Source organism: Haliotis asinina, chromosome 4 (assembly GCF_037392515.1).
Source record: "Haliotis asinina isolate JCU_RB_2024 chromosome 4, JCU_Hal_asi_v2, whole genome shotgun sequence".
Classification (NCBI taxonomy): domain Eukaryota; kingdom Metazoa; phylum Mollusca; class Gastropoda; order Lepetellida; family Haliotidae; genus Haliotis; species Haliotis asinina.
In genome coordinates this window covers 81,636,250-81,661,315 of record NC_090283.1, presented here as the reverse complement: position 1 = coordinate 81,661,315, position 25,066 = coordinate 81,636,250, and the positions used below count along the sequence as shown (strand labels likewise).

Sequence of the window (25,066 nt, the reverse complement as noted above, 5' to 3'; positions counted from 1 at the left end):
ACACCCTTATCATCATCTCAACACCCTGAGTATTTGCACTGGAAAAGTCAGTGAATGTTCTGTTGCACAGCAATCAACAATATTAAAGCTGCACCCAAGCAACCACTGGCTGACAGCATGCAATCTGATGACATGACATTCCAATCCCCTGACACAGGCATGACGCATACAAAAGGACACACACAGGATGACACACACCAGGATATGACACATGGGATGTGATACATGAGATATGACACACAAGACACACATGGGATTTGACACAGCAAAGATGTGACACCCATGGGATATGACACACATGGGATGTGACACACAGACTTGACACACAGAATGTGACATAAGGGATGTGACACACAGACTTGACACACACAGAATGTGACATAAGGGATGTGACACACAGAATGTGACTTACATGGGATGTAACACACACAGGATATGATACACATGGGATATGACACATGGGACATGACAGACATGGGACATGACACATGGGACATGACAGACATGGGATATGACACACTGACATGACACACGGGGTGTGATACACATAGATGGGGACACATACAGTAATTGACTCACTGGACACAAAATACAAACCAAGGACTTCTAAGAAATAAAACAAACACATCAGCAATTGTTTACTTTTTATTGCACTGCTTGCACAATATCATCAATAACTTTCATGTGGAGACTGTAATCAGTAACAAATGACAACACATACATAAAAAACTAGTGCATATCTAATGGCTGGTAAAGTCATGAAAAATGTATACGTATAAACATGAAAATAGTCAAGCATTCCAAAACAATGAAGTAGATAGGTTCTATAATCACTAACATTTGCAGGTAGAGACAGATAATCATAGAGACAGGTAAGATAAATGTCACATATGGTGGTGAAGTGCAGTGTCACAAATGGTGATGGTAGTGTAGCAAAAGTACAAAAACACCATGTCTGTTCCAAGGATGCTAGACATGTGGAGGTGCCTCAGCTAATACCACCTAACAACCCTTGGTAAAGTATGTGAGTTATGACAACTTTAGCACCAACATAGCATCATAGAACAGGTGGTTCTCTGGCTGATGCGAACATATCGCTATGACTACTGCCATGTCTAATTACAGGAGCTACAATTCTTTTGTGAGCCTTAAGGTTGGTTGTAATGTATGACAGTTCCAGGGTGGTAGGGCTGCCTATTGGTAAAAGCATTTGCTCCTCACGCCGAAGACCTGGGTATGATTACCCTCATGGGTACAATGTGTAAATGCTATTTCTAGTGTCCCTTGCCATGATATTGCTGGAATATTGCTAAATGCGTGCAGTTCTATGCTGCACTCTGTGATATTCCAGCTATATGGCAGAGAGGTTTTTGAGAGGCATTAAGAAGTCGGTATTCTAATATATGACAAAATGTTATGGATGTCAACTTCTTTATTGTTTTCACAACGTTTCTGGGCTATTCCTTGCCCCTTCGTCAGGTGGATGATGAAGGGGCAAGGAATAGCCCAGAAACGTGAAAACAATAAGGAAGAAGTTGACATCCATAACGTTTATTCATATATATGGCAGCAATCTGTATATAATCAAGTATGGACAAGACAATTCAGTGATCAACAGCAAGAGCATTAGTCTGTTCCAAATCAAGTGAGCCTGACCACCAGATCCCATTAATCGCCTCTTACAACAAGCATAGTTTTGTGGAAAGCTTGGGTTGATGAAGACCTATTCTAACCCGGATCTTCATGGGTCATATATTGCTGAAAGTGTTGTAAAACCATACTGACTCCAGAGCACTGACACCACTTATTTTGGAGCAAATGTTTGATGAATGTGTTTCATCATATCAGTCATGTCTGGACTGGACACTGACCCAGCACTGTAGCTCACTTATATGATGGTCAACTGTACAGAATGTCAACAAAGCCATACAATCAGTTATATATCCCTGAATTATGAAATATTGTATGGCCCTTCAAGGAGCTTCCCCATTTAATCACCCTCCGTTGTAGGTAAACATTAGCTACATGAACAGCTCTCACGATCGTCTCAACATCAAACTGAGGCAGACACCAGTCAATCCACCACAACTGGCTGAAACTGAAACAGCGAAGAGAGTAAAACAGCAACCCTTCCTTGAAGTATCAAGTGTTTTGAGAAGACTGAAAGTGACTAATGATACCTGTCACAGGAAACCAACTTGTCAAATTTGACTCCTACCTCTATGAAAATGGAGTCATACAGGTGTCATGGCAGCTTAATGTGCAAAACCCAGAAAATCCTCGAAAGTTCCAGAACTGTTTTACTACATGGTAGAAGCATGCTTTTGCCTCAGTTATTGTTATTTCATATTGTATCAATAAGAAGAACAGTGTACAATTTCTTGAAACAAATTTAGTTATTAGACAAATCTTAAACTGAGTCTGAGTTTTTTTAATAGTCAAATTTTCTGTTTCTCAAATAATTTAAACTCAAACTCAGTTGGAAAATTACAGGTAATGGAAGATATTACTTAAGATATGTTTAATTGCTTTGTATAGCAATAACATGTATAGACTGAAAGCCCATATACAATATAATTTCAAATTTCATATATTTAGTTGATAAATTCTTATGCACATGTATGGTAATGACAATTACTTATTATAAAAAAAGTTTCAAAGTAAGTAATTTCATTTTGAAAATTCTATTATGATATTTTTTTGGCCTCTTGCAATCCACAGCTGGTAGATAAATAAAAAATCAAACGTAATCATAAATGCAAATAAGACAGTGTTTTGTAAGAATGTTCTGCTAGTTTTTTTTAAACATAATTGATTCATGAGAACAGGACTGGGTACAAGTTCTACAACATAGAGCACCCTCTTCATAGTATTTACATAGTATTATTTACATTCATTATACAAGATGGACAGACAAGAACAGATTAACATGGGAAAGAGTGGAACAATTCCAATAATTAAAAAATCTTTTGGATTAACAAATATATACTGAACTACAAAAGAAACGTCGCACTTTTCAAAGTCATTTTACTCACACCTGATGTGGAATTTGATAGGTTGACTCACAGTTTATGCTATTGTAACATTACAAATATGACATTGACCATTCATAACACATCATTTTAAAGAAATGAGATTTCTGAGTAGGATTCAAACTCATACCCTTTCCGTGAACATGGTAATGCTCTCGAACGCAACTTTCTGAAAAGCATGATGCACGTGCAAATCCCTGGTCTAGTGGGTATAAAAAGGACCCCAAACCATCATCCTGTCATTCGATTCCTGATCACTGTCACCATGCCACGTTTGACTCGAAATCAGAGGGAACAAGCCATCGGACGTCTTCACGCTGGTCAACGTCCACGGGTCATTGCCAACGACTTCAACTGTAGTGTTCGGACAGTCGAGAGACTGCTGGAGCGGTACAATGCAATCAACAACACTAACGATCGTCAGCGCAGTTGCCATCCCAGGGTAACAACAGCACGTCAAGATCGTCATCTTCATCGGGAGCACTTGCAGGATCGCTTCCGCACAGCGACAGAATCGGCTCGAGCGACTGTTTGAACCCACAACAGACCCATTTCTGCAGCAACAGTTCGTCGTCGGCTGAGAACTTTCAACCTGGCCTGTCGACGTCCTGCTCAGGGTCCTGTCCTGACAGTTCAACATCGTCGGGAACGTCGTCTGTGGGCCCAACAACATCGGAACTGGCGCTATCAGCAGTGGGGGACTGTCATCTTTTCAGACGAGAGTCGTTACTGCATATCCGTGGCAGATGGCAGAGCTAGAGTTTGGAGAAGGAGGGGTGAACGGTACATTGATGCATGTCTTATGGAGAGGGACTCGTGGGGAGGACCAAGCATCATGGTTTGGGGTGGCATTGGACTGAACCACAAACTTGGACCCCAGGTCTTGCAGAATATTGGTCCAGGTCGAGGAAATGGAGTGACTGCTGTCCGTACATGGATCAAGTGTTAAGACCGCACGTTGTGCCACATTTCGCCCGTCATCCAAACCACGTGTTTCAAGAGGATAATGCACGTGCTCACACAGCCAGGATAATGAGGGACTTCTTCCAACAGCACAACATCAGCACATTGCCCTGACCTGCTGTAAGTCCAGATCTAAACCCAATTGAGCACCTATGGGATGAAATTCAGAGAAGGATGAATGACCTTCGACTAAGGCCGACAACTGCTGCAGAACCCACGGCAGGTTTTCTCAGAGTGTGGAATGCTATCCCCATGGCCTTCATCAACCACTTGATACACTCCATGTATAGGCGTTGCATGGCAGTTATCAACGCAAATGGTGGCCACACACGCTACTGACTTCAACCCTGAATGTCAAGGACATGACCTCAGCATGTGGCACCATGTGTTGTCAGACTTGTTTCTGGAGTACTTGTTAATCAACAGGACAAAACAGTTCCTTCAATTTCAACCTTAAATAGGAAATATGTTTCCACATAAATAAAACAGTTTGCAATACATACATGTACGACGTTTCTTTTGTAGTTCAGTGTATGTTTGAACAATTATAAATATGTTTTGAACAGACATTTGCTTCTCGTGTAGTGTTATGTAGCTTTGGTATTCATTGTGTAACAATATCATAAGCACATAATTGTGTAGGTGGTGTATGGGGGGCAAAATATAATAGGTGCTTGTAGGAGCGAACCAGACCTGGTGGAGTTCAGCAAGGTACTAAATAAAAGCAAAGAAAGAACAAGCCCTTCAAAATGAAGTCATCACTCTCAAACTGACACCTGTCCTAAAGGTGGGTGTAGTGGAGTTCTGCAAGGTGAACAGTCTGCTTCTAAATAAAGGCAAACAAAGAACAAGGTCTTCAGAATGAAATCATCATTTCCAAACTGACACCTGTCCTGTTGGTGGGTGTAGTGGAGTTTGGAAAGATGAACAATCCTGTTCTGTACAAAGGCAAACAAAGGACAAGCTATTCAGAATAATGTCATTACTCTCAAACTGACACCTGTCCTAGAGGTGGGTGTTGGGGAGTTCAGCAAGATCAACAATATTGTTCTTAAGTCCACACAAATGACAAGCTCACCAGAATGACGTCATCACTTCCAAGCTAATAGGTTCTGGAGACAGGCGTCTTGAAGTTTGTCCTGGAGTTGGGACTGAGTAAGTTTGGCAAGGTGAACAATCATTCTTGTGAATGTGGCTCAAGAAAAGGCATGATCTTAGAATGAAGTCATTACTCTCAAACGTGACACATCCTGGAGAAAGGACTCAGTGAGATTGGCAGGGTGAACAATCCTGTTCTGAATCTGGCCAAACAGAGGACAAGTTTTCCACAATGAAGTCATCATGCTCAAACTGAGACATGCCCTGGAGATGGGACTGTGTGCATTTGGAAAGGAGAAGAATCTTGTTGTGTATGAAGAGAAGAAAGGACAAGCAATCCAGAATGAAGTCATCATTCTCGAACTGACACCTGTCCTGGAGGTGGGTGTAGTGGAGTTCAGCAAGGTGAACAATCTGGTTCTAAAAAAAGACAAAGAAAGAACAAGGACTTCAGAATGAAGTCATCAATCTCAAACTGACATGTCCTGGAGGTGGGTGTGGTGGAGTTCAGCAAGGTACTAAATAAAGGCAAACAAAGAACACGGTCTTCAGAATGAAGTCATCATTTCGAAACTGACACCTGTCCTGGAGGAGGGTGTAGTGGAGTTTGGAAAGATGAACAATCCTGTTCTGTACAAAGGCAAACAAAGGACAAGCTATTCAGAATAAAGTCATTACTCTCAAACTGACACCTGTTCTAGAGGTGGGTGTTGGGGAGTTCAGCAAAATGAACAAAACTGTTCTTAAGTCTAAAAAAGGACAAGTTCACCAGAATGATGTCATCACTTCCAAGCCAATAGGTTCTGGAGACAGGCGTCTTGAAGTTTGTCCTGGAGTTGGGACTGAGCAAGTTTGGCAAGGTGAACAATCATTCTTCTCAATGTGGCTGAAGAAAGGGCATGATTTCAGAATGATGTCATCACACTGGAACTCACATGTCCTGGAGACGGGTGTGGTGGAGTTAGGAAAGGTGAACAATCTTCGTAGAGGAGGAGGAGAGGGTCTCAGAGTGAAGTTATGTCTCTCAAACTGACACATGTCATAAAGGTGGGTGTGGTGGAGTTTGGCAAGGTGAAATCAATTTCTCTACAAAAGGAAACAAAGGACAAGCTATCCAGAATAAAGTTATCATTTTCAAACTGACACACGTCCTGGAGATGGGACTCTGTGAGTTTAGCAAGGTGAACAATCTTATTCTTGATGTTGGTGATGCCCGGTCACATATTTCTTCAAACATTAGTAGGGCCTCAAGTGTGTTGAGTCGTGTATCTGATAAGCAAGCAGAGGTACTTACATCCTATGGAAAAAATAATGAGCTTGATGAACTCAATTGTAGACAATGTGAAAATAGGCAAATCAATAATGTAATGCGTGAAGCTGAAAACATAGCATTTGCAGCTGAAATTAATGCTGAACAGGAAATATATAGAGCAAGTATTCAAGAGAGGAATGTAAGTAAGGAAAAAGAGAGAATACAGAGTGCATTAAGGCAAAAGAAGGCTAGCTGAGTTTGATGTTAATTGTGTTAACATGAATGCATGACAACCCTGATGCTATTGAGTATGTACCTAAACCCATACTTCAAACCTAAGCTGTTATGGAGAGGCCTGCCTAGTGTTTACCTGCCTTCTGTTACCCTGTCTAGTGGTCACCTGCCTTCTGTTATCCTGCCCAGTGTTCACCAGGCAACTATTAACCTGCCTAGTGTTCACCTGGCAAGTGTTAACCTACCTAGTGTTTACCTGCCTTCCGTTACCCTGACTAGTGTTCAACTGCCTTCTGTTACCCTGTCTAGTGTTCAACTGCCATCTGTTACCCTGCCTAGTGTTTACCTGCCTTCTGTTACCCTGTCTAGTGTTCACCTGCCTTTCTGTAAACCTGCCTAGTGTTCACCTGCCTTCTGTTACCCTGCCCAGTGTCCACCAGGCTACTGTTACCCTGTCTAGTGTTCACATGCCTTTTGTTACCCTGCCCAGTGTTCACCAGGCAACTGTTAACCTGTCTAGTGTTTCCCCGGCAACTGTTAACCTGTCTAGTGTTTACCTGGCAACTGTTAACCTACCTAGTGTTTACCTGGCAACTGTTAACCTACCTAGTGCTCACCAGGCAAATGTTACCCTGTCTAGTGTTCACCAGGCAAATGTTACCCTGTCTAAATTCACCTGCCTTCTGTTAGCCTGCCTAGTGCTTACCTGGCAACTGTTAACCTGCCTAGTGTTCACCAGGCAACTGTTAACCTGCCTAATGTATATGCACCCAAAATTTCAGACTTGTAAACATTGTTTTAACAGAACATAATATAAGTTCCATACTTTTCATATAATATTGGAAATGCAGAACTTCATGGATTTGTTTTCTTGATAGAGCCTGTGGCAGTGACTGTCAGTACAATACCTCTACATGAAGAACTGACCGTCTCTCCTGGATGCAAAGGTGAGAAAGACCAAAATTCATGCATTTTTCTCATCAGGGCTCCAGACAATTTTTCAACATCGGAACTATACACTTTTTATTTCTCAATATGTGAGTACTAGAAAAAATACAACATTGCTACTCTTGCGCAAACAGGTCAATAAATAATACACCAATTTCTTTTTCAGATAAATATGTCTGTAAATAATTATAAGTCTGTACACCATTGCTTTGGTCCGTATCTGCTACATTTTCTAAATTATAACCTGATGTATTGTGCTTAGTTTTTATTCTTTTTTTTCTAAACACTTTATTTCTTTTCATTCTGGGTACAGCACTGACAAGTCAGCATATCTGTGTATACACAATTAGAAACAAACCAAATTTACAAAACTATTATTGTGTACATAGATTATGGCAAGACGACCAGAATGTCACAAAAGAGTCATATTTGCACTGGGAATATGCATTGAATTTATACAATTGGTAATTGTAATTCCATATTGGTTTCAAACCAGTGAGAGAAGTTAGAATGTTTGCTACCTTTCTAGAATATATGTATTCTTTAGTTAATATGAATATGAAATTCAGTACGTCATTTCTTATCTCTTTAAGTCCATGGAGTTAACGGGTCAACAGGGACACAAGGAATCACCAATATCACTTGGCAGTTTGAGGGGGAACAAGAGAAGTTTAATGAGCGGATAAGTACGAATAAAAAATATTCAGTTCAAGCTGGGACTGAGTGAAATATCACAAAACTGACAGCTTATCAGGTAAGTACAGGAACAGAGAGCACTGTTATTCATCAATAAATCCAGGATCACCTGAAACCCACATGAGAGGACGGACAATTAGAAGCTTCAAGCCAATCTCCTGTCTGAAACTAACAGGGAACTGGGTTATTCAATATTGTGTTTGCTGAGCAGATTCTGGGTGGTCATCCCTCAGAACAGTGACAGAAGTACATGCCAATGTAAAATGGGTGAAAACTCCCAATTCATGGCAACACCTCTCATGAAAGTAACAGCACTTGACACTGACAATTTGGAGGATCTTTATACAGATAATATGTTAGTGCATCCTATTGGTACGTCTCAAGATGTTATTTTATGAGGACTCTTTTTCACTAATGAGGCTTGGCCAGCCTGCATGGTTAAAGCTGATCCAGTAAACTGGATGTAAAGGGAAGTAACATGTGTCCAAAAGCACATTGTTGCCTCCTGTTGGCGTGTTTTGACTATTGTTTAATGAGGCCGTTTGCGAAGGTTCCATACTTCGCTGTAATGCCCAAGAATCAGTGACTGTGTATATGTAAGGCTGGTTGTTGTACTGACACACACACATACACACTTATGCATGGATTTACTGGACCTGACATCAACTGGAATATTCTTCGTCAATGTACCTCGTCTGATTGTCAACATATATCCAACATCACAATGTTACATTCAGTATAACTGTTTCTCACTCTCAAACCAAGACTTTGGTATATTTATGACCCATTACTTTAGATTTAAATCAGCATCATTGTGCTAGAAACCTCTATTGTGAATCTTTGTATCTTGCTCTCTGGTCAATACATATTACTGAATATTTTAGATTTGTCAATGCTTTATTTTGCTGTTTCTCAGGGGATTTCTTACTCCTTTTGTCACGGCAAATTCTTCACCGTAACACCTCTCAATCCGACAATACCAGGAGCTGGGCATGGTGCAGTTTGTCCTGGAGATGGGACTGATGGAGATTGGCAAAATGAAAAGTCTTGTTCAAAATGTGGCCAAAAAACAAGACAAGCTCAACAGAATTAAGCCCTCACTCTCAAACTGACACATGTCCTGGAGATGGGACTGATGGAGATTGGCAAAATGAAAAGTCTTGTTCAAAATGTGGCCAAAAAACAAGACAAGCTCAACAGAATTAAGCCCTCACTCTCAAACTGACACATGTCCTAGAGGTGGGTGTGATGGAGATTGGTAAGGTGAACAATTTTTGTTCTGAATGAGCCCAGAGAAAGGTTAAACTCTCCAGAATGACGTCATCACTCTCAAACTGACACATGTCCTAGAGGTGGGTGTGATGGAGTTTGGTGAGGTGAACAATTTTGTTCTGAATGAGCCCAGAGAAAGGTTAACCTCTCCAGAATGACGTCATCACTCTCAAACTGACACATGTCCTAGAGGTGGGTGTGATGGAGTTTGGTGAGGTGAACAATTTTGTTCTGAATGAGCCCAGAGAAAGGTTAAACTCTCCAGAATGACGTCATCACTCTCAAACTGACACATGTCCTAGAGGTGGGTGTGATGGAGATTGGTAAGGTGAACAATTTTGTTCTGAATGAGCCCAGAGAAAGGTTAACCTCTCCAGAATGACGTCATCACTCTCAAACTGTTACATGTCCTAGAGGTGGGTGTGATGGAGATTGGTAAGGTGAACAATTTTGTTCTGAATGAGCCCAGAGAAAGGTTAACCTCTCCAGAATGACGTCATCACTCTCAAACTGACACATGTCCTAGAGGTGGGTGTGATGGAGATTGGTAAGGTGAACAATTTTGTTCTGAATGAGCCCAGAGAAAGGTTAACCTCTCCAGAATGACGTCATCACTCTCAAACTGACACATGTCCTAGAGGTGGGTGTGATGGAGATTGGTCAGGTGAACAATTTTGTTCTGAATGAGCCCAGAGAAAGGTTAACCTCTCCAGAATGACGTCATCACTCTCAAACTGACACATGTCCTAGAGGTGGGTGTGATGGAGTTTGGTGAGGTGAGCAGTTTTGTTCTGAATAAGCCCTGTAACTGAAAGATTTAATTGTTTTGGATTGCAATCCATGTTTTTTATGCACATGGGGGCAAGGGAGGTAACTCCAAAGGTGGGACTAATGGTTTGGCCATGTGCTTTGCTGCGCTGAAGCAATGAAGATAATTTTATAAGTTTACAAATTTCATAGGTATAATGTGTAGTCACAAATTATGTAGTAGGCACCATATACATATATATACATATTACAGTTACACAATATACATAAACTGGTTAAATTAAGCCATAAATGTTCAGTTATTTCCAGGCTAGGAACACAAGAGTTGGCCTGAAATAGTGTCACATTTTACAAGAGATGGCCTGAAATAGTGTCACATTTTTCATGAGTTTATCGTTTGCTTAACTGGTATTTGAACAGTATCCTCGTATTTAGGGTTTTTTGGAAGTGTAGGGGTTTCTGTTATTCTTGCAAAGACAACTTATGACCTTGACATGAATTCATTATTCAAATGTTTCCATGTTTGACATGCTTCATTACACAAGTATTTGTTATGTTTCTGGCAACTAGAGGTAAAGCTAGTTTATTTCATCCACAAATACATAATCTCTGATACCTTATTTTCTGAATACCATTTATTCTGTATCTTTGGGGAGCATTTCTCAGTGGTGTTTTATACTGTGAAGTAGGAAATATTTCAATCATGGTATAGCTTGAACCAACAACGATGAGAACAAGCAACCAACATGAATAATGTGAAGGAAAACTAGAATCAGTGAACACTGTGGTATAAATGCATAATCATGATGAGGAAAGGAAGTAACATTGCGTACAAGAGCAAACCCATTTGTTTCGTCTATAACAAGCCCAAAGAAAGGTTAAGCTCACAAGAATGAAGCATCACCTCTTTTCATACTGCCATGTTTCTACTGTTAAATCTTGTTCTAAATGAGCTCAAAGAAAAGACAAGCTCTCCAGAATTAAGTCTTCACCTCTTTTTACATACTAATTATTTTAATTTTTCTATTGGAAAATATGTTCATCTTTAGAAAAGCAAACACAGCTTTTGTTTTGAACCTACATGTATGTATATCTGACTACATTTCTATCAATACACCTCCTTGCCAGACCAATTTTATTGGACCCACCTATCATATTTTTTCAAGAATACGAAATATATCAAAGTTCATTTTCCCTGCTCCAAAAATATGTTCCTAATGTTTTATTGACCAAAACTGTAAACTTGGACAAAACAAATTATTTACCACTGTTTTTGCACTGTGTACAGTATATAATATCCATTTATATGTCCACATCCTGCATCGTGTAATTGGTAAGAGGCTAAAACTGCTGAACAAGTTATCAGCTATAGATAGGTCATCACGGAAGCATGCTTGTCACTAGCGTCCTCCACAACCAACAGTAACAAGAAGAAAGAGAAAACATCCAGAAATACTCAGCAGTTTCTGATATCTCTCTGAAAACAGAACATTCAGATTAGGTTCACATTCCATCATGAGACTGAAAGGAAGAATAACATACAGTATGATCAAATCCACAAGAGGCAGCAGTCCACCATTGATCTGTAGAGGGAGTTTCCATTGTGTAGGAATCTGACAGTAGACAAGCTGTTATATCTCAATGTTTTTGGGGAGAGGAAGCAAAAAGTAAGACATAGGTCATCATGTATTTTGCATATGAGCTGCTTAAAGTTGCAAAAACTGAAATATATCAGTGACATTTTCAATTTGGCCACTGTGTGATTACTGGCAGACAGATAGATGAACAGACAACATGCCACGACTCTCTCTCTCAGTCAGGGCAGCAACATCACTGGATGCTGGGACACCTGAGACTGCCTCTATACCAATATACATACGAGGAACCCAAATTCTTTACCTGGCAGCATGAGGTCTATCACAAGAATTCTTAGGTTTTTAAATATTTGAATTTTTACAAAGATGCTTCCTAGCTGGCATAACTGACTACTGGAAATACAAAACAAAAAAACAAATTGATATGGAATTAGCACTTAAACATTTCAAAGATTTGGTCAGTCAGTCGTTCACCAAACAACACAATTCAATCATTCAAACAATATCCAAACAATCCAAGCGTTTCATATGTACAATGAGATTCATAATTCAGAAATATCTGATTTGTCAAATATAAAACAAAAACAAAAAATATCTCAAAAATACATGGATTGAGCATGGTTTTACGTCACATTTAGCAATATTCACCCAGTGTCATGGCAGGAGGCACCAGAAATGGGATTACCACTGCAAGGGGAATCTAACCTGGGTCTTCGGCGTGACAAGCAAAAATATCAACCATCAGGCTATCCCACCGCCCACCTAACTGAATGAAGATGAGTAATGAGTTAGAGGTGAATTTACAAAGCAAGCCCTGAACACTACTTGTGAGCAAACATGATAAGGTTTTTCTGGCATTGATGAAGTCTTGTAGACATGGGTGCTGACATCAGGAACATGAGGAAATTAGAAGTCAATGCAATACTCAGCCATTGTGAAATGCCTAGTAAACATTGACTAGATGCAGAATCTAGTTTTTATCATCAACTGGCTATTAAGCCGTGTGTACAAGTGATATGTATAATATTACCAAACAATATACTGAAAGACACTGGATACATATGTACAGCTGAAAACAAACAACTTGGCATGAAGCAAAATACAGGACCACATTCTGTGATCTGCATAAACATGATCAATAATACTGTCTGTGATACGCAATCACAGTGGTTGGTAGCCAGCCTTTCCATATAACACAATGTGCAGACACAAAATCACCTCACTGTACCCTTGTAAAACATTAGCAAAACATGACTTATCTCCCTTGGTGTCTGAGGTTTACACTTTCACACTACAGATAACCAACAATGAAGTATGACATCAGATCTCAGGCTAATAACAGCACAGCAATACAGACATACAGAAATACTCTCTGACCTTACCACTCATCAATGGCCTTGAAGCTGGTCTTGTCTTTAGGTACTGAAGCTGTAGCCATAGTAACGGTAATGCAGTAGATGTTAGACGCTGTCAACTATGATAGTAGATTCCAGATGAAGACTTATGAGGTGTCGCAGAAAAAAAGTCACCTTTGTACCCAAATATTGATGACAATGACAGACTGGTATGGGACTGTATCCATGCATATCCTGGCATGCCCGCTTGTCATAAGATGAACGGTTCATGTGATGGACCAGTGCAAGGAATAGGGCAGTGACACTCACTCTGACACTGACTTTGGCAATGTCTTTGGTACCACACCTCCAAAAGTATACACTGCCTGTAATAATTTCAACATTTGGACAATTATTCTGACTTCTGAGGATGCACTGATATTGCTGTTTTCACAGGGTCACAAAATATGTGAATTGCACTGCACCCATCCACCGTCCTCAAGACCTTTCTCATCACCATATGGAAATCTTTTCACTGGAACTTTCATTACTTGAGTTTGAAACTAAACTAGTTAAACATAAAGCACTGAAGCCATACATGAAAAACATGCTTGTCTGTGCTCGTCTCAAGGGCGTCGTCACTTCGGGACATCACTTGTTGGCATCACAAGTCTCAGTCTTACAGTTTCACCAAGTGAGTTGCAGTCTGTAGTATGTTTGTCACCTTAATGTCAGTTGTGATCATGTCATGTTTGCAACTCCATCATCTTATAGGTTTGTCATGGCGCACTTTGTTTATAAACCACGTCTACTCCAGGATTTGAACTCCATTATGAATGTCCTTGTCAACTCTGTGTCACTGCAGCACCACTAAAACACTGATGTCTTTATCACAAGCACTGCTGGTACAAAATTTGCCCATTCATTGTGCCTGCATTTACAGTTTCATTGTGTCTGTTTGAAATGTGCTGTGTCAGCAGTTTTTAAAGCATCTTGTCTGCACAGAGCCTGCTACATGTTCAGAATCTACTGACTGCACGTCTTCCTGGTGCTGGAGTGTGCATGATGATGTGTCATTGCTGCTTGAGAACTTCGTGGGGAATGTTTGCAACAACGCAGCCGAAGGTGCTCATGACGGTGGGGAGCTCCTGCCCCTCCACCCAGGACTCCTTGCCTCGGTCCTCCTTCAGCCAACACAGCCCTGCCATCCAGCTCTTGTCGTCCTCACCCCCCACAATCAGGATGGTGTTGCTGTACTTCACGATACCTGCAGGGCAGGAATGGGGAAGAGTGTGACAGAACTCTACCTAGACAGTTGGGGACAGGAAACTATCAATACTAATAATAGTGAGGGAGGGAGGGATCCAGCAAGTGCTACTCTTAACAATATTTTGAGCAATCTGACAGCCTAAGACATATACTGAACTAAGTTTGGGAAATAAGCCCAAGACTCTAATGAGCATCTTAACCATGGTAAGTATTTATCATCCCACAGCAAAAATATTTTGGAACATCTGCCTGACAATCCAGGTTCACTGTTGTATTTCTTAATTAGTGAGTGAGTGAATTAGTAAGGTAGTGAGGCAGTGAGCTGTGTTTTATGCTGCTTTGGACATGCTTTATGTTGACTTTTGTGGTGCCAGGAAACCAAAAGTTGGTCTGGGATTCAAACCCAAAATAAGATCCTGGCATGCCTAAAATAGACAACTCTCCTCAGACATTATCTCTACCACAATGACTGGCTGCTACGTGTCCCGTCATAAACATTAAGGAAACAGACTTGTCTGTTCAGTGCTCACCAGCTCCACATAGGGCATTAGGAAGCTCCGGTCCTCTGCTCCATGTCTCATCAGCTGGGTCCAAGATCTCCACTGAGCTAACGCAGTGTTCTGGCAGGTACTCCTTCCGCCACTTGTCGCTGATACAAGAGTTGCCACCTGACGAGAGGAACCACACTTTAACATCAACACAACTCTCAACACCAGAACTTTTAACACCAGCTTTAAACATAACATCAAAGAACAGGTTCTAAAGCTTGACAAGTTATTGAAATTTCAATATCAGCTCACAGACTCTCAACCCTTACTATCAACACCAAGCAATCCACATTAACTTTCAACATTGTCACTAAATTCTTAAACGTGCTGTCTACTGAATGTAAACATCAACAACTCACAAAGTGACAAACATTAAAAACAAGCACTGTCACTATGGGGACTATCCCATACCGCAATTATCAAATCAAACTTAAAACGTAATGAAAATGAAGGTAGTAGTTTAAGATGAAGTTAAATGTGCCATCCCAAGATGAAGCTTGGTGACAATTAAGGAAATCTAGTGACCAGGTTAGCGATTGTAGAAAGGTTCGTAGCCCTACTAACTTCATAAGCCCATTCTTAACACATTGGCTACTATCAAAGTTAAGAATTCTTAGGGCTACGAACATTTCGAGAATAAGGGCCCAGTTCTTGAGACATCGTGTTGACAAGCTTAACATACAAGTGAATATGCCTAATTAATCAAAGTGTCTCCGTGACGTGGAACTTTATGTGAAGGTCACCAAAATCTACTGGGCCCTGCACCTTCCCTAGATGAAGCTTGATGTTGAAAGTGAATTCAAGAAGAGTCATCAGAAGATGATATATTCCCCCAGCCCCTACATATTTGAAAGGACAAATCATCTGACAGTTACTTATTTTGTTTTTAGACCAAGTCTGAATTGTCTCCATGGAATTCATGAAAAATATAAATGACATATATCTGTAATAAAAAAAAGTCACCATTTCAAGATCTGTCTCAAATATCTGCCAAGATCTTTTGAAAGATATGAAATGGTTTTCGAGTTGTGCTCTGGAAATGAAGTCAGCAACGTGTTCATGGAACCGAGAAAATAATACATCATAAAAACCTGCAAATAGCAAAAGGCACCACTTTGGGGTCTGCCACACATATCTACCAAGTAACACAGACAGATATTAAGAAGTGTTTGAGTTTTGCTCCGGAAACGAAACACACCTCTCACTTTTGAGACTATGTCCGAAACATTTCCATGGAAAACGAGAAAATAATAAATCACAAAAAAACTGTATAGAGCAAAAGGCACCACTTTAGGTTCTGATTGATATATCTACCAAGTTTTGCACAAAAATATTGAATGGTTTTTGAGTTATGCTCCGTAAACGAAGCCCATCCCTCCATTTTGAGACTAAGTCCAAAACATTTAAATAGAAACAGAGAAAATAATAAATCATAAAAACCTGCAAATAGCAAAAGGCACCACTTTGGGGTCTGCCACACATATCTACCAAGTAACACTGACAGATACTAAGAAGTTTTTGAGTTCTGCTCCCGAAACGAAACACACCTCTCAATTTTGAGACTATCACTGTGTCTGAAACATTTCCATGGAAACCAAGAAAATAATAAATCACAAAAACCAAAGGCACCACTATAGGTTCAGATTGATATATCTACCGAGTTTTGCAGAAAAACATGGTACGCTTTTTGAATTCTGCTCCGGAAACGAAGCCCACCCCGCCTTAAGACTAACACAAAAATGTTCCATGGAAAAACAAAAAAATATAAATGCCAAAAATCTGTAAATAGCAAAAGGCACAACCATTGGCTGAGATTACTATATCTATCAAGTTTGATCTAAAAATATTGAACGGTTTCTGAGTTATTCTCTGGAAACAAAATGATTACGAACGGACGGACAGACGAGGCGTTAACTATATTCCCCCGCATTACACAGAACGGTGTTTGAGGTATCTCCCTGACAAGTTTAATATGCAGCTTAACATGCTGAAATCTTCAAAGTGTCACCATGACCCTGAAAAGTATGTGAAGGTCACCAAAATTGACTGGGCCCTGTGCCTTATCTAGAATAAGCTTGGGCTTAAATATGAAGAAAATCCATTGAATGGTTCTTGAGAGATCTCACTGACAAGCGTAAAAGGTTAAAGTTCCCCTTGTGACCTTGAAATGAAGGTGAAGGTCACCAAATCTGACTGAGACCTGTCTGTTACTATGATGAATCCAGGTACCAAATAGGAACAGAATCCAATGAATGTTGGCAGAGGATAAACAACTTCAGCTCCAAACATGAACTAGCAACAATGCCCCACAAACTCTCAGCATCCACTTGTCTTTAGCTATCAACATGCACTAGCAACATAAACACATAACATGTACAAGCCATCAACAACAGCCACTCCCTCACCAATGACATATATCTTCTCCTTGTACACAACACTGCCAGCCAGCACACGGGGCTTCTTCATGGGAGGTAACTCTACCCACAAGTCGTCTGCAGGATCATATCTGGAAACAGGAAAACAAAGTTGTTGGGAGGTAACTCTAACCAAAAGTCCTCTGCCAGATTCTGAGTGAGTGAGTGAGTGAGTGAGCACTATAATATTCCAGCTATATGGCAGCAGTCTGGAAATAATCAAGTCAGGATCAGACAAATCTGTGAGCATCAACACCATGACTATCAATGTACACAAGTGGGAACAGATGACACGTTTTAACAAGCTAAGCAAACCTGACTACCTGAACCCGTTACTCGCCTCTTACAACAAGCACAGGTTTATAAAGATCAATTCTAACCAGGATCTTCATGAGTGGATCATATATGAAAGGAGGACAGTCAATGTATATGGCTCACAACCACTAATGGCCTCAACCAACAAGATCGGAGATCGGACAGAATACATGGCACACACCTTAAACTTACTTGTTTCAAGGAGAAAATAAGTTACATAAAAATTTAGTCAGTTCCTATAAGTATAGTGAAAGAGTGATGGGTAAGTTTGATCTCCACTGTGTCCGTATTTTGGCAGTTATACACAGCAACAGAATAGCACAAATCTTATTTAATTAGAGCTTTCTGTGTGTAAAAGTTCTTTACATGCTTTTAATCAACAGCATCATCTGTATGTGACATGTGATTGTTGGGTTTTGATTACAATACACAAGTGGTCATCACGATCATGGCCATGCCTAAAAAAAAAACAAACAAAAAAAAACATTAGAGTGAACAACAATCTACAAGAATATGATGCTAAAATTAATATCATGTTTCATTAGTAAAAGAGAGACAATGTTTCATATGGATGTTCAGGTAGTTCTGAGAACAAGATCAACCTAATCGTAGCTTTCATCAACCTAGTCGTGGCTTCCATCAACCTAGTCATGCCAACCTAGTCGTGGCTTCCATCAACCTAGTCGTGTCAACCTAGTCATGTCAACCTAGTCGTGGCTTCCACCAACCTAGTCATGTCAACCTAGTCGTGGCTTCCACCAACCTAGTCATGTCAACCTAGTCGTGGCTTCCATCAACCCAGTCGTGACAACCTAGTCATGTCAACCTAGTCGTGGCTTCCACCAACCTAGTCATGTCAACCTAGTCGTGGCTTCCATCAACCCAGTCGTGACAACCCAGTCGTGACAACCTAGTCATGTCAACCTAGTCGTGGCTTCCACCAACCTAGTCATGTCAACCTAGTCGTGGCTTCCATCAACCTAGTCGTGTCAACCTAGTCATGTCAACCTAGTCGTGGCTTCCATCAACCTAGTCGTGTCAACCTAGTCATGCCAACCTAGTCGTGGCTTCCATCAACCTAGTCATGTCAACCTAGTCGTGGCTTCCATCAACCTAGTCATGTCAACCTAGTCGTGCCAACCTAGTCGTGGCTTCCATCAACCTAGTCATGTCAACCTAGTCGTGGCTTCCGCCAACCTAGTCGTGTCAACCTAGTCGTGCCAACCTAGTCGTGGCTTCCATCAACCTAGTCGTGCCAACCTAGTCGTGGCTTCCATCAACCTAGTCGTGTCAACCTAGTCGTGGCTTCCATCAACCTAGTCATACCAACCTAGTCGTGGCTTCCATCAACCAAGTCGTGGCTTCCATCAACCTAGTCGTGCCAACCTAGTCATGTCAACCTAGTCGTGGCTTCCATCAACCTAGTCATGTCAACCTAGTCGTGGCTTCCATCAACCTAGTCATGCCAACCTAGTCGTGGCTTCCATCAACCAAGTCGTGGCTTCCATCAACCTAGTCGTGCCAACCTAGTCATGTCAACCTAGTCGTGGCTTCCATCAACCTAGTCATGCCAACCTAGTCATGTCAACCTAGTCATGTCAACCTAGTCGTGGCTTCCACCAACCTAGTCATGTCAACCTAGTCGTGGCTTCCATCAACCTAGTCATGTCAACCTAGTCGTGTCAACCTAGTCGTGTCAACCTAGTCGTGGCTTCCACCAACCTAGTCATGTCAACCTAGTCGTGGCTTCCATCAACCTAGTCATGCCAACCTAGTCGTGGCTTCCATCAACCTAGTCGTGTCAACCTAGTCATGTCAACCTAGTCGTGGCTTCCATCAACCCAGTCGTGACAACCTAGTCATGCCAACCTAGTCGTGGCTTCCACCAACCTAGTCATGTCAACCTAGTCGTGGCTTCCATCAACCTAGTCATGCCAACCTAGTCATGTCAACCTAGTCATGTCAACCTAGTCGTGGCTTCCACCAACCTAGTCATGTCAACCTAGTCGTGGCTTCCATCAACCTAGTCATGTCAACCTAGTCGTGTCAACCTAGTCGTGTCAACCTAGTCGTGGCTTCCACCAACCTAGTCATGTCAACCTAGTCGTGGCTTCCATCAACCTAGTCATGCCAACCTAGTCGTGGCTTCCATCAACCTAGTCGTGTCAACCTAGTCATGTCAACCTAGTCGTGGCTTCCATCAACCCAGTCGTGACAACCTAGTCATGCCAACCTAGTCATGGCTTCCACCAACCTAGTCATGTCAACCTAGTCGTGGCTTCAATCAACCTAGTCATGTCAACCTAGTCGTGGCTTCCATCAACCCAGTCGTGACAACCTAGTCATGCCAACCTAGTCGTGGCTTCCACCAACCTAGTCATGTCAACCTAGTCGTGGCTTCCATCAACCTAATCATGTCAACCTAGTCGTGTCAACCTAGTCATGTCAACCTAGTCGTGGCTTCCATCAACCTAGTCATGTCAACCTAGTCGTGGCTTCAATCAACCTAGTCATGTCAACCTAGTCGTGGCTTCCATCAACCTAGTCGTGTCAACCTAGTCGTGGCTTCCACCAACCTAGTCATGCCAACCTAGTCGTGGCTTCCATCAACCTAGTCATGTCAACCTAGTCGTGGCTTCCATCAACCTAGTCGTGACAACCTAGTCATGTCAACCTAGTCGTGGCTTCCACCAACCTAGTCATGTCAACCTAGTCGTGGCTTCCATCAACCTAGTCATGTCAACCTAGTCGTGGCTTCCATCAACCTAGTCGTGACAACCTAGTCATGTCAACCTAGTCGTGGCTTCCATCAACCTAGTCATGTCAACCTAGTCGTGACAACCTACTCATGTCAACCTAGTCGTGTCAACCTAGTCATGTCAACCTAGTCGTGGCTTCCATCAACCTAGTCATGTCAACCTAGTCGTGGCTTCCATCAACCTAGTCGTGGCTTCCATCAACCTAGTCGTGACAACCTAGTCATGTCAACCTAGTCGTGGCTTCCACCAACCTAGTCATGTCAACCTAGTTGTGGATTCCACCAACCTAGTCATGTCAACCTAGTCGTGGATTCCACCAACCTAGTCATGTCAACCTAGTCGTGGCTTCCATCAACCTAGTCATGTCAACCTAGTCGTGGCTTCCATCAACCTAGTCATGTCAACCTAGTCGTGGCTTCCATCAACCCAGTCGTGACAACCTAGTCATGTCAACCTAGTCGTGGCTTCCACCAACCTAGTCATGCCAACCTAGTCGTGTCAACCTAGTCATGCCAACCTAGTCGTGTCAACCTAGTCATGTCAACCTAGCCGTGGCTTCCATCAACCCAGTCATGACAACCTAGTCATGTCAAAATAGGCGTGGCTTCAATCGACATAGTCGTGGCTTCCACCAACCTAGTCATGCCAACCTAGTCGTGTCAACCTAGTCATGCCAACCTAGTCGTGTCAACCTAGTCATGTCAACCTAGCCGTGGCTTCCATCAACCCAGTCGTGACAACCTAGTCATGTCAACCTAGTCGTGGCTTCCACCAACCTAGTCATGCCAACCTAGTCGTGTCAACCTAGTCATGCCAAACTAGTCGTGTCAACCTAGTCATGTCAACCTAGCCGTGGCTTCCATCAACCCAGTCATGACAACCTAGTCATGTCAACCTAGTCATGGCTTCAATCGACCTAGTCGTGGCTTCCATCAACATCGTTGTTGCTTCCATCAAGCAACTCAAGAGGTTACATCAAGTCATCCATGTCATTCTAATCCGACATAACATTAGCGTTTATGAACAAAGACAGAAGATCCTCATCATTATGTATGTAAACCGATCAGTGAAATAGTCCATTACAATCAGAAACTTGAGACACCACCATGTATGAATTGCTACCTGTAGGCACTGCTACTGATCTCAGAAGTGTTTTCTCCACCGAACACATACAGCTTGCCACGGTAGCTGAGTGACGTGGTGAAGCGCAAAGGTTGAGGAAGCGGTGCCACCAACATCCACGTGTTGGTGTGGGGGTCGTAACGCTCCACGCTGCTCAGTATCTCTGTACCATCCTGCCCTCCAACCGCAAACGCAAATCTGAAACATTGATCCACAACTCTGCTTTTCAAACAAAGCAAACCTAGCACGCGAAATTGGGACAGAAACAATTTTTCTGTTCAAAATCATGAACTCTTCCCCAAATTGTAACCTTCTTAAATTCAAAGGTCATACAACATTTAATTCAATGTAGAAAGTAAAACTAATAAAAAAAGACATTTCCTTTCTGCTTGTTGTGTTAGCAAGGTTAAAGAGATCACTTCTGTAGAGTCAATACATAAAAAACAAACATTTCCTGAAAACTTACATCAAACAGCGTTTGTTTACCTTGCTATCCAGCCACATATGAGAACAAAACAACTGACCTCATCAATGAGGAAATGAACCCTGGAAGTTCAGCGGTGCCGGAAATTCTACACTACATAAAACTGAACATCACTTGTCCAGTGACAAGGTTTATATAAGGTGTATAAGGTTTATATAACTCACCCATCAACAACGGTGAGAGAGAACTGTGAACGAGACATGTGCATCTTGGCTTTGGTCTGCCATGCTCCCTCTATCTGGTCGAACATATACAGGTTGTTCGATACGCCCTCTGTGGTGATCGATCCTCGGTAGTTGATCTTCCTGATAGCCCCGCCTGCCAAGAAGATCTGATTGTCTCCCGATATAGCACATCCTGTAACCATGGTAACTTTATGAGCTATTTACTAAACAAAGATGTATGTTTAGCACGTTTAGAAAATCAACTCAACATGCTCACTCTGTAGATAAAGTGAACTGTGAATTAAAAAAACAATTTTGAAGCCTCACCCTACGCATGCTGGTTTATTTTAAAAATCTGTTCCCTGAAATCCCTAGGCAACCATGCAGAGGTGAACACTGATGGAGACCCAGTACTCGATAATGATGATAATAGGGTCCATTTACCCGGCTAGGTTAATGTTAAGTGGGCTCTTTCAGATTTGGGTGCTGGAAGTTTTTAGCTAATTGTATTTACTTACATGTCACAGTCAACCTAAAACACAACTTTGCAGATTCTGATACCTTTCGGTATGCACTTACTGAAACAAATCATCAAAAATGCCAATTCAACCTATAAAGTTGCAATAAATAACCTGATGAAACGTTGTGAAATTAGAGTTCAAACAATTCACTAATTTTCCCCCAGTGCTGGTAAAAAAAGTTGTTTCAACAGCTGTGCTCCGCTGGGGTCATAACGCATGCACAGGGAGGTCTGTGGAGCTTGAAACAGTACGCTTGCCTGGAGAATGAGGTTGTAAGCAATAGTCTAATCTTGGTTGTGTACACAAACAAGTAAATAATCTAAGAGTCACATAAAACATGTTAATTGTGATATGCAGACTCTGTCACAGAGAAAACTAAATGTCTGGTTCACTGACACCTATATGTCTGCCTGTCTGCTAAAGACAATGTGCAATACACAACTTCAAATACTGACCACATGCAATGAAAAAGCTTCATTACACTTGAGTGCATAACCACCGGCTCTGACTGGGTTCAGTATCGCGGCTGCTTCGTTTCGAGGGAGGTAAACCCAAGTACAAAATATTGCACTATTGATTTGCGATTATACGCTTATAATTTTGTTTGTTTTTTCACAATCACCAATATGATAGCTGTGATTCAATCATGTTTGATTTTAGGGTTGCATGTGACCTTTAATTTGTATGCTAATGAACTGTTTCAATAACCTGTAATTATTTTCACAATCATGAAAAAAAACTGAAACCGAAAGATACCAAATGAAAGACTTTTTAGAAACACACTTTCATTGACTGACCTCATCGCTCAGGGACATTTTTCCATGACTAAATAGTCTTTTGCATGACTGTGGTGAACGATTTCTGTTGCATTATATTTACTTAGGCCCCCACCTGTATCTCTTGGATGCTGTCCACAGAACGTAAACTAAATTTCTGTGAGCAGCAGTTGGTATAATTAGGCAGAAATGCCACAGAAATGCATCCCAGGTTTTTCCATGAATGTCAAACACACTGCCCACTTGCAAGGACTAAGACGTACTGAACCCTACGACAATGTATAGTGGAACTTGGAGACAAAGAAATAGGTATATAACAAAAGTTAAGTCTGAAGGCATTGCAATGTTGTCAGAACTTGACATGATCTTCCAATCCACTGTTACACATCAAAATTTAAGTACGTATCTTCAATAAAAGTTCAAAGTGTTACAGTATTGAGCATTGTTGTTACCATGGTTACATATTGCTTACCTGGTGTATATAGACTCTGTGGCAGTTTGCAGATATGGATTACCTCCCCTGTCTTAGGCATCAGTAGTTCCATACTGTTGTATTTCTTGAGAGCGTCTTCGGTATATGGGTTTGCAATGATCATCACACCTCTCTCATACGCCATTCCTCGACGCGGCATCAAACTCAAGTCCATTTCTTGTTGCCGATTTTTCAACATGTGATAATACCTAATCATGTCTAGCGTCTTACGAAGCTCCTCTCTCTCCAACAACAATGAACATGTATCGATTCGATCACAGAAGTAGTACGAGCTAATATTTGCAAATCGAACACAGGTCATTATGTCGACTAAGTGTATGAGCCGACTATCTGTGTCGTGCTGTAACCACTCCATACATGCTTCATACACCGTCTCCTCTGTTGTCACATTAATGTCATCATCACTGATGATTTCTACAAGTTTGTCTGCAGGGAGTGACAGAAACTCCTGTTGTTTGCACAGCGTGGAAAATTTGTTATTAATTATTTCTTTGGCTTTCATTGCAAGGACACCACATTCGTGACATTTGGCAAAAAAATACACCCCGATACAGTTTGTAACTGTCACATGATTCATCATGAACTCTGCACACCCATCACGTAAAGATATCAACTGAAATAGATTGGATGCAGAGAGCAGATTCTGAACAGATTCCTCTGTCAACACAACCTGTCCAGTGTAGATATAGTCCAACACAAGGGCTAGCGTCTGGCACTCCATGTCCTTCAAAGTTATCTTCTCTTGATGACTTTCGGCCATGTTGTTGGAGAACATGGCCATGAAGAAGGGGCTGGAGACGGCAAGGACGTTTTTGTGGCACGGAAACTCTTGCGTTCCCACACACAGAATCACATCTACAAACTCCTTGTTCTTGTAGAGTTTGGAGAAGCCTATCAAAAGACTTGTTGCTCGATCCGAATCTACAAAGCGATCTTCCCCAACACTGGAACATACCTCACTGGTCTGGGAGATAACAGACTCAGGGATACTGGCAGCGCTGTGATCCAT

General features: G+C 41.4%; 1 protein-coding gene across 1 annotated transcript; it reads right to left on the bottom strand.

The window, feature by feature from the left end:
* Positions 1-12,484: 12,484 nt before the first annotated feature.
* Positions 12,485-25,066, bottom strand: LOC137282772 (kelch repeat and BTB domain-containing protein 8-like). The gene is made up of 6 exons (XM_067814561.1): positions 24,037-25,066; positions 22,268-22,460; positions 21,620-21,817; positions 17,415-17,515; positions 14,992-15,129; positions 12,485-14,459 (listed from the first exon to the last, which is right to left on the bottom strand). The coding sequence occupies exons 1-6, from the start codon at positions 25,064-25,066 to the stop codon at positions 14,266-14,268; spliced, it is 1,854 nt and encodes a 617-aa protein (XP_067670662.1). The 3' UTR covers positions 12,485-14,265.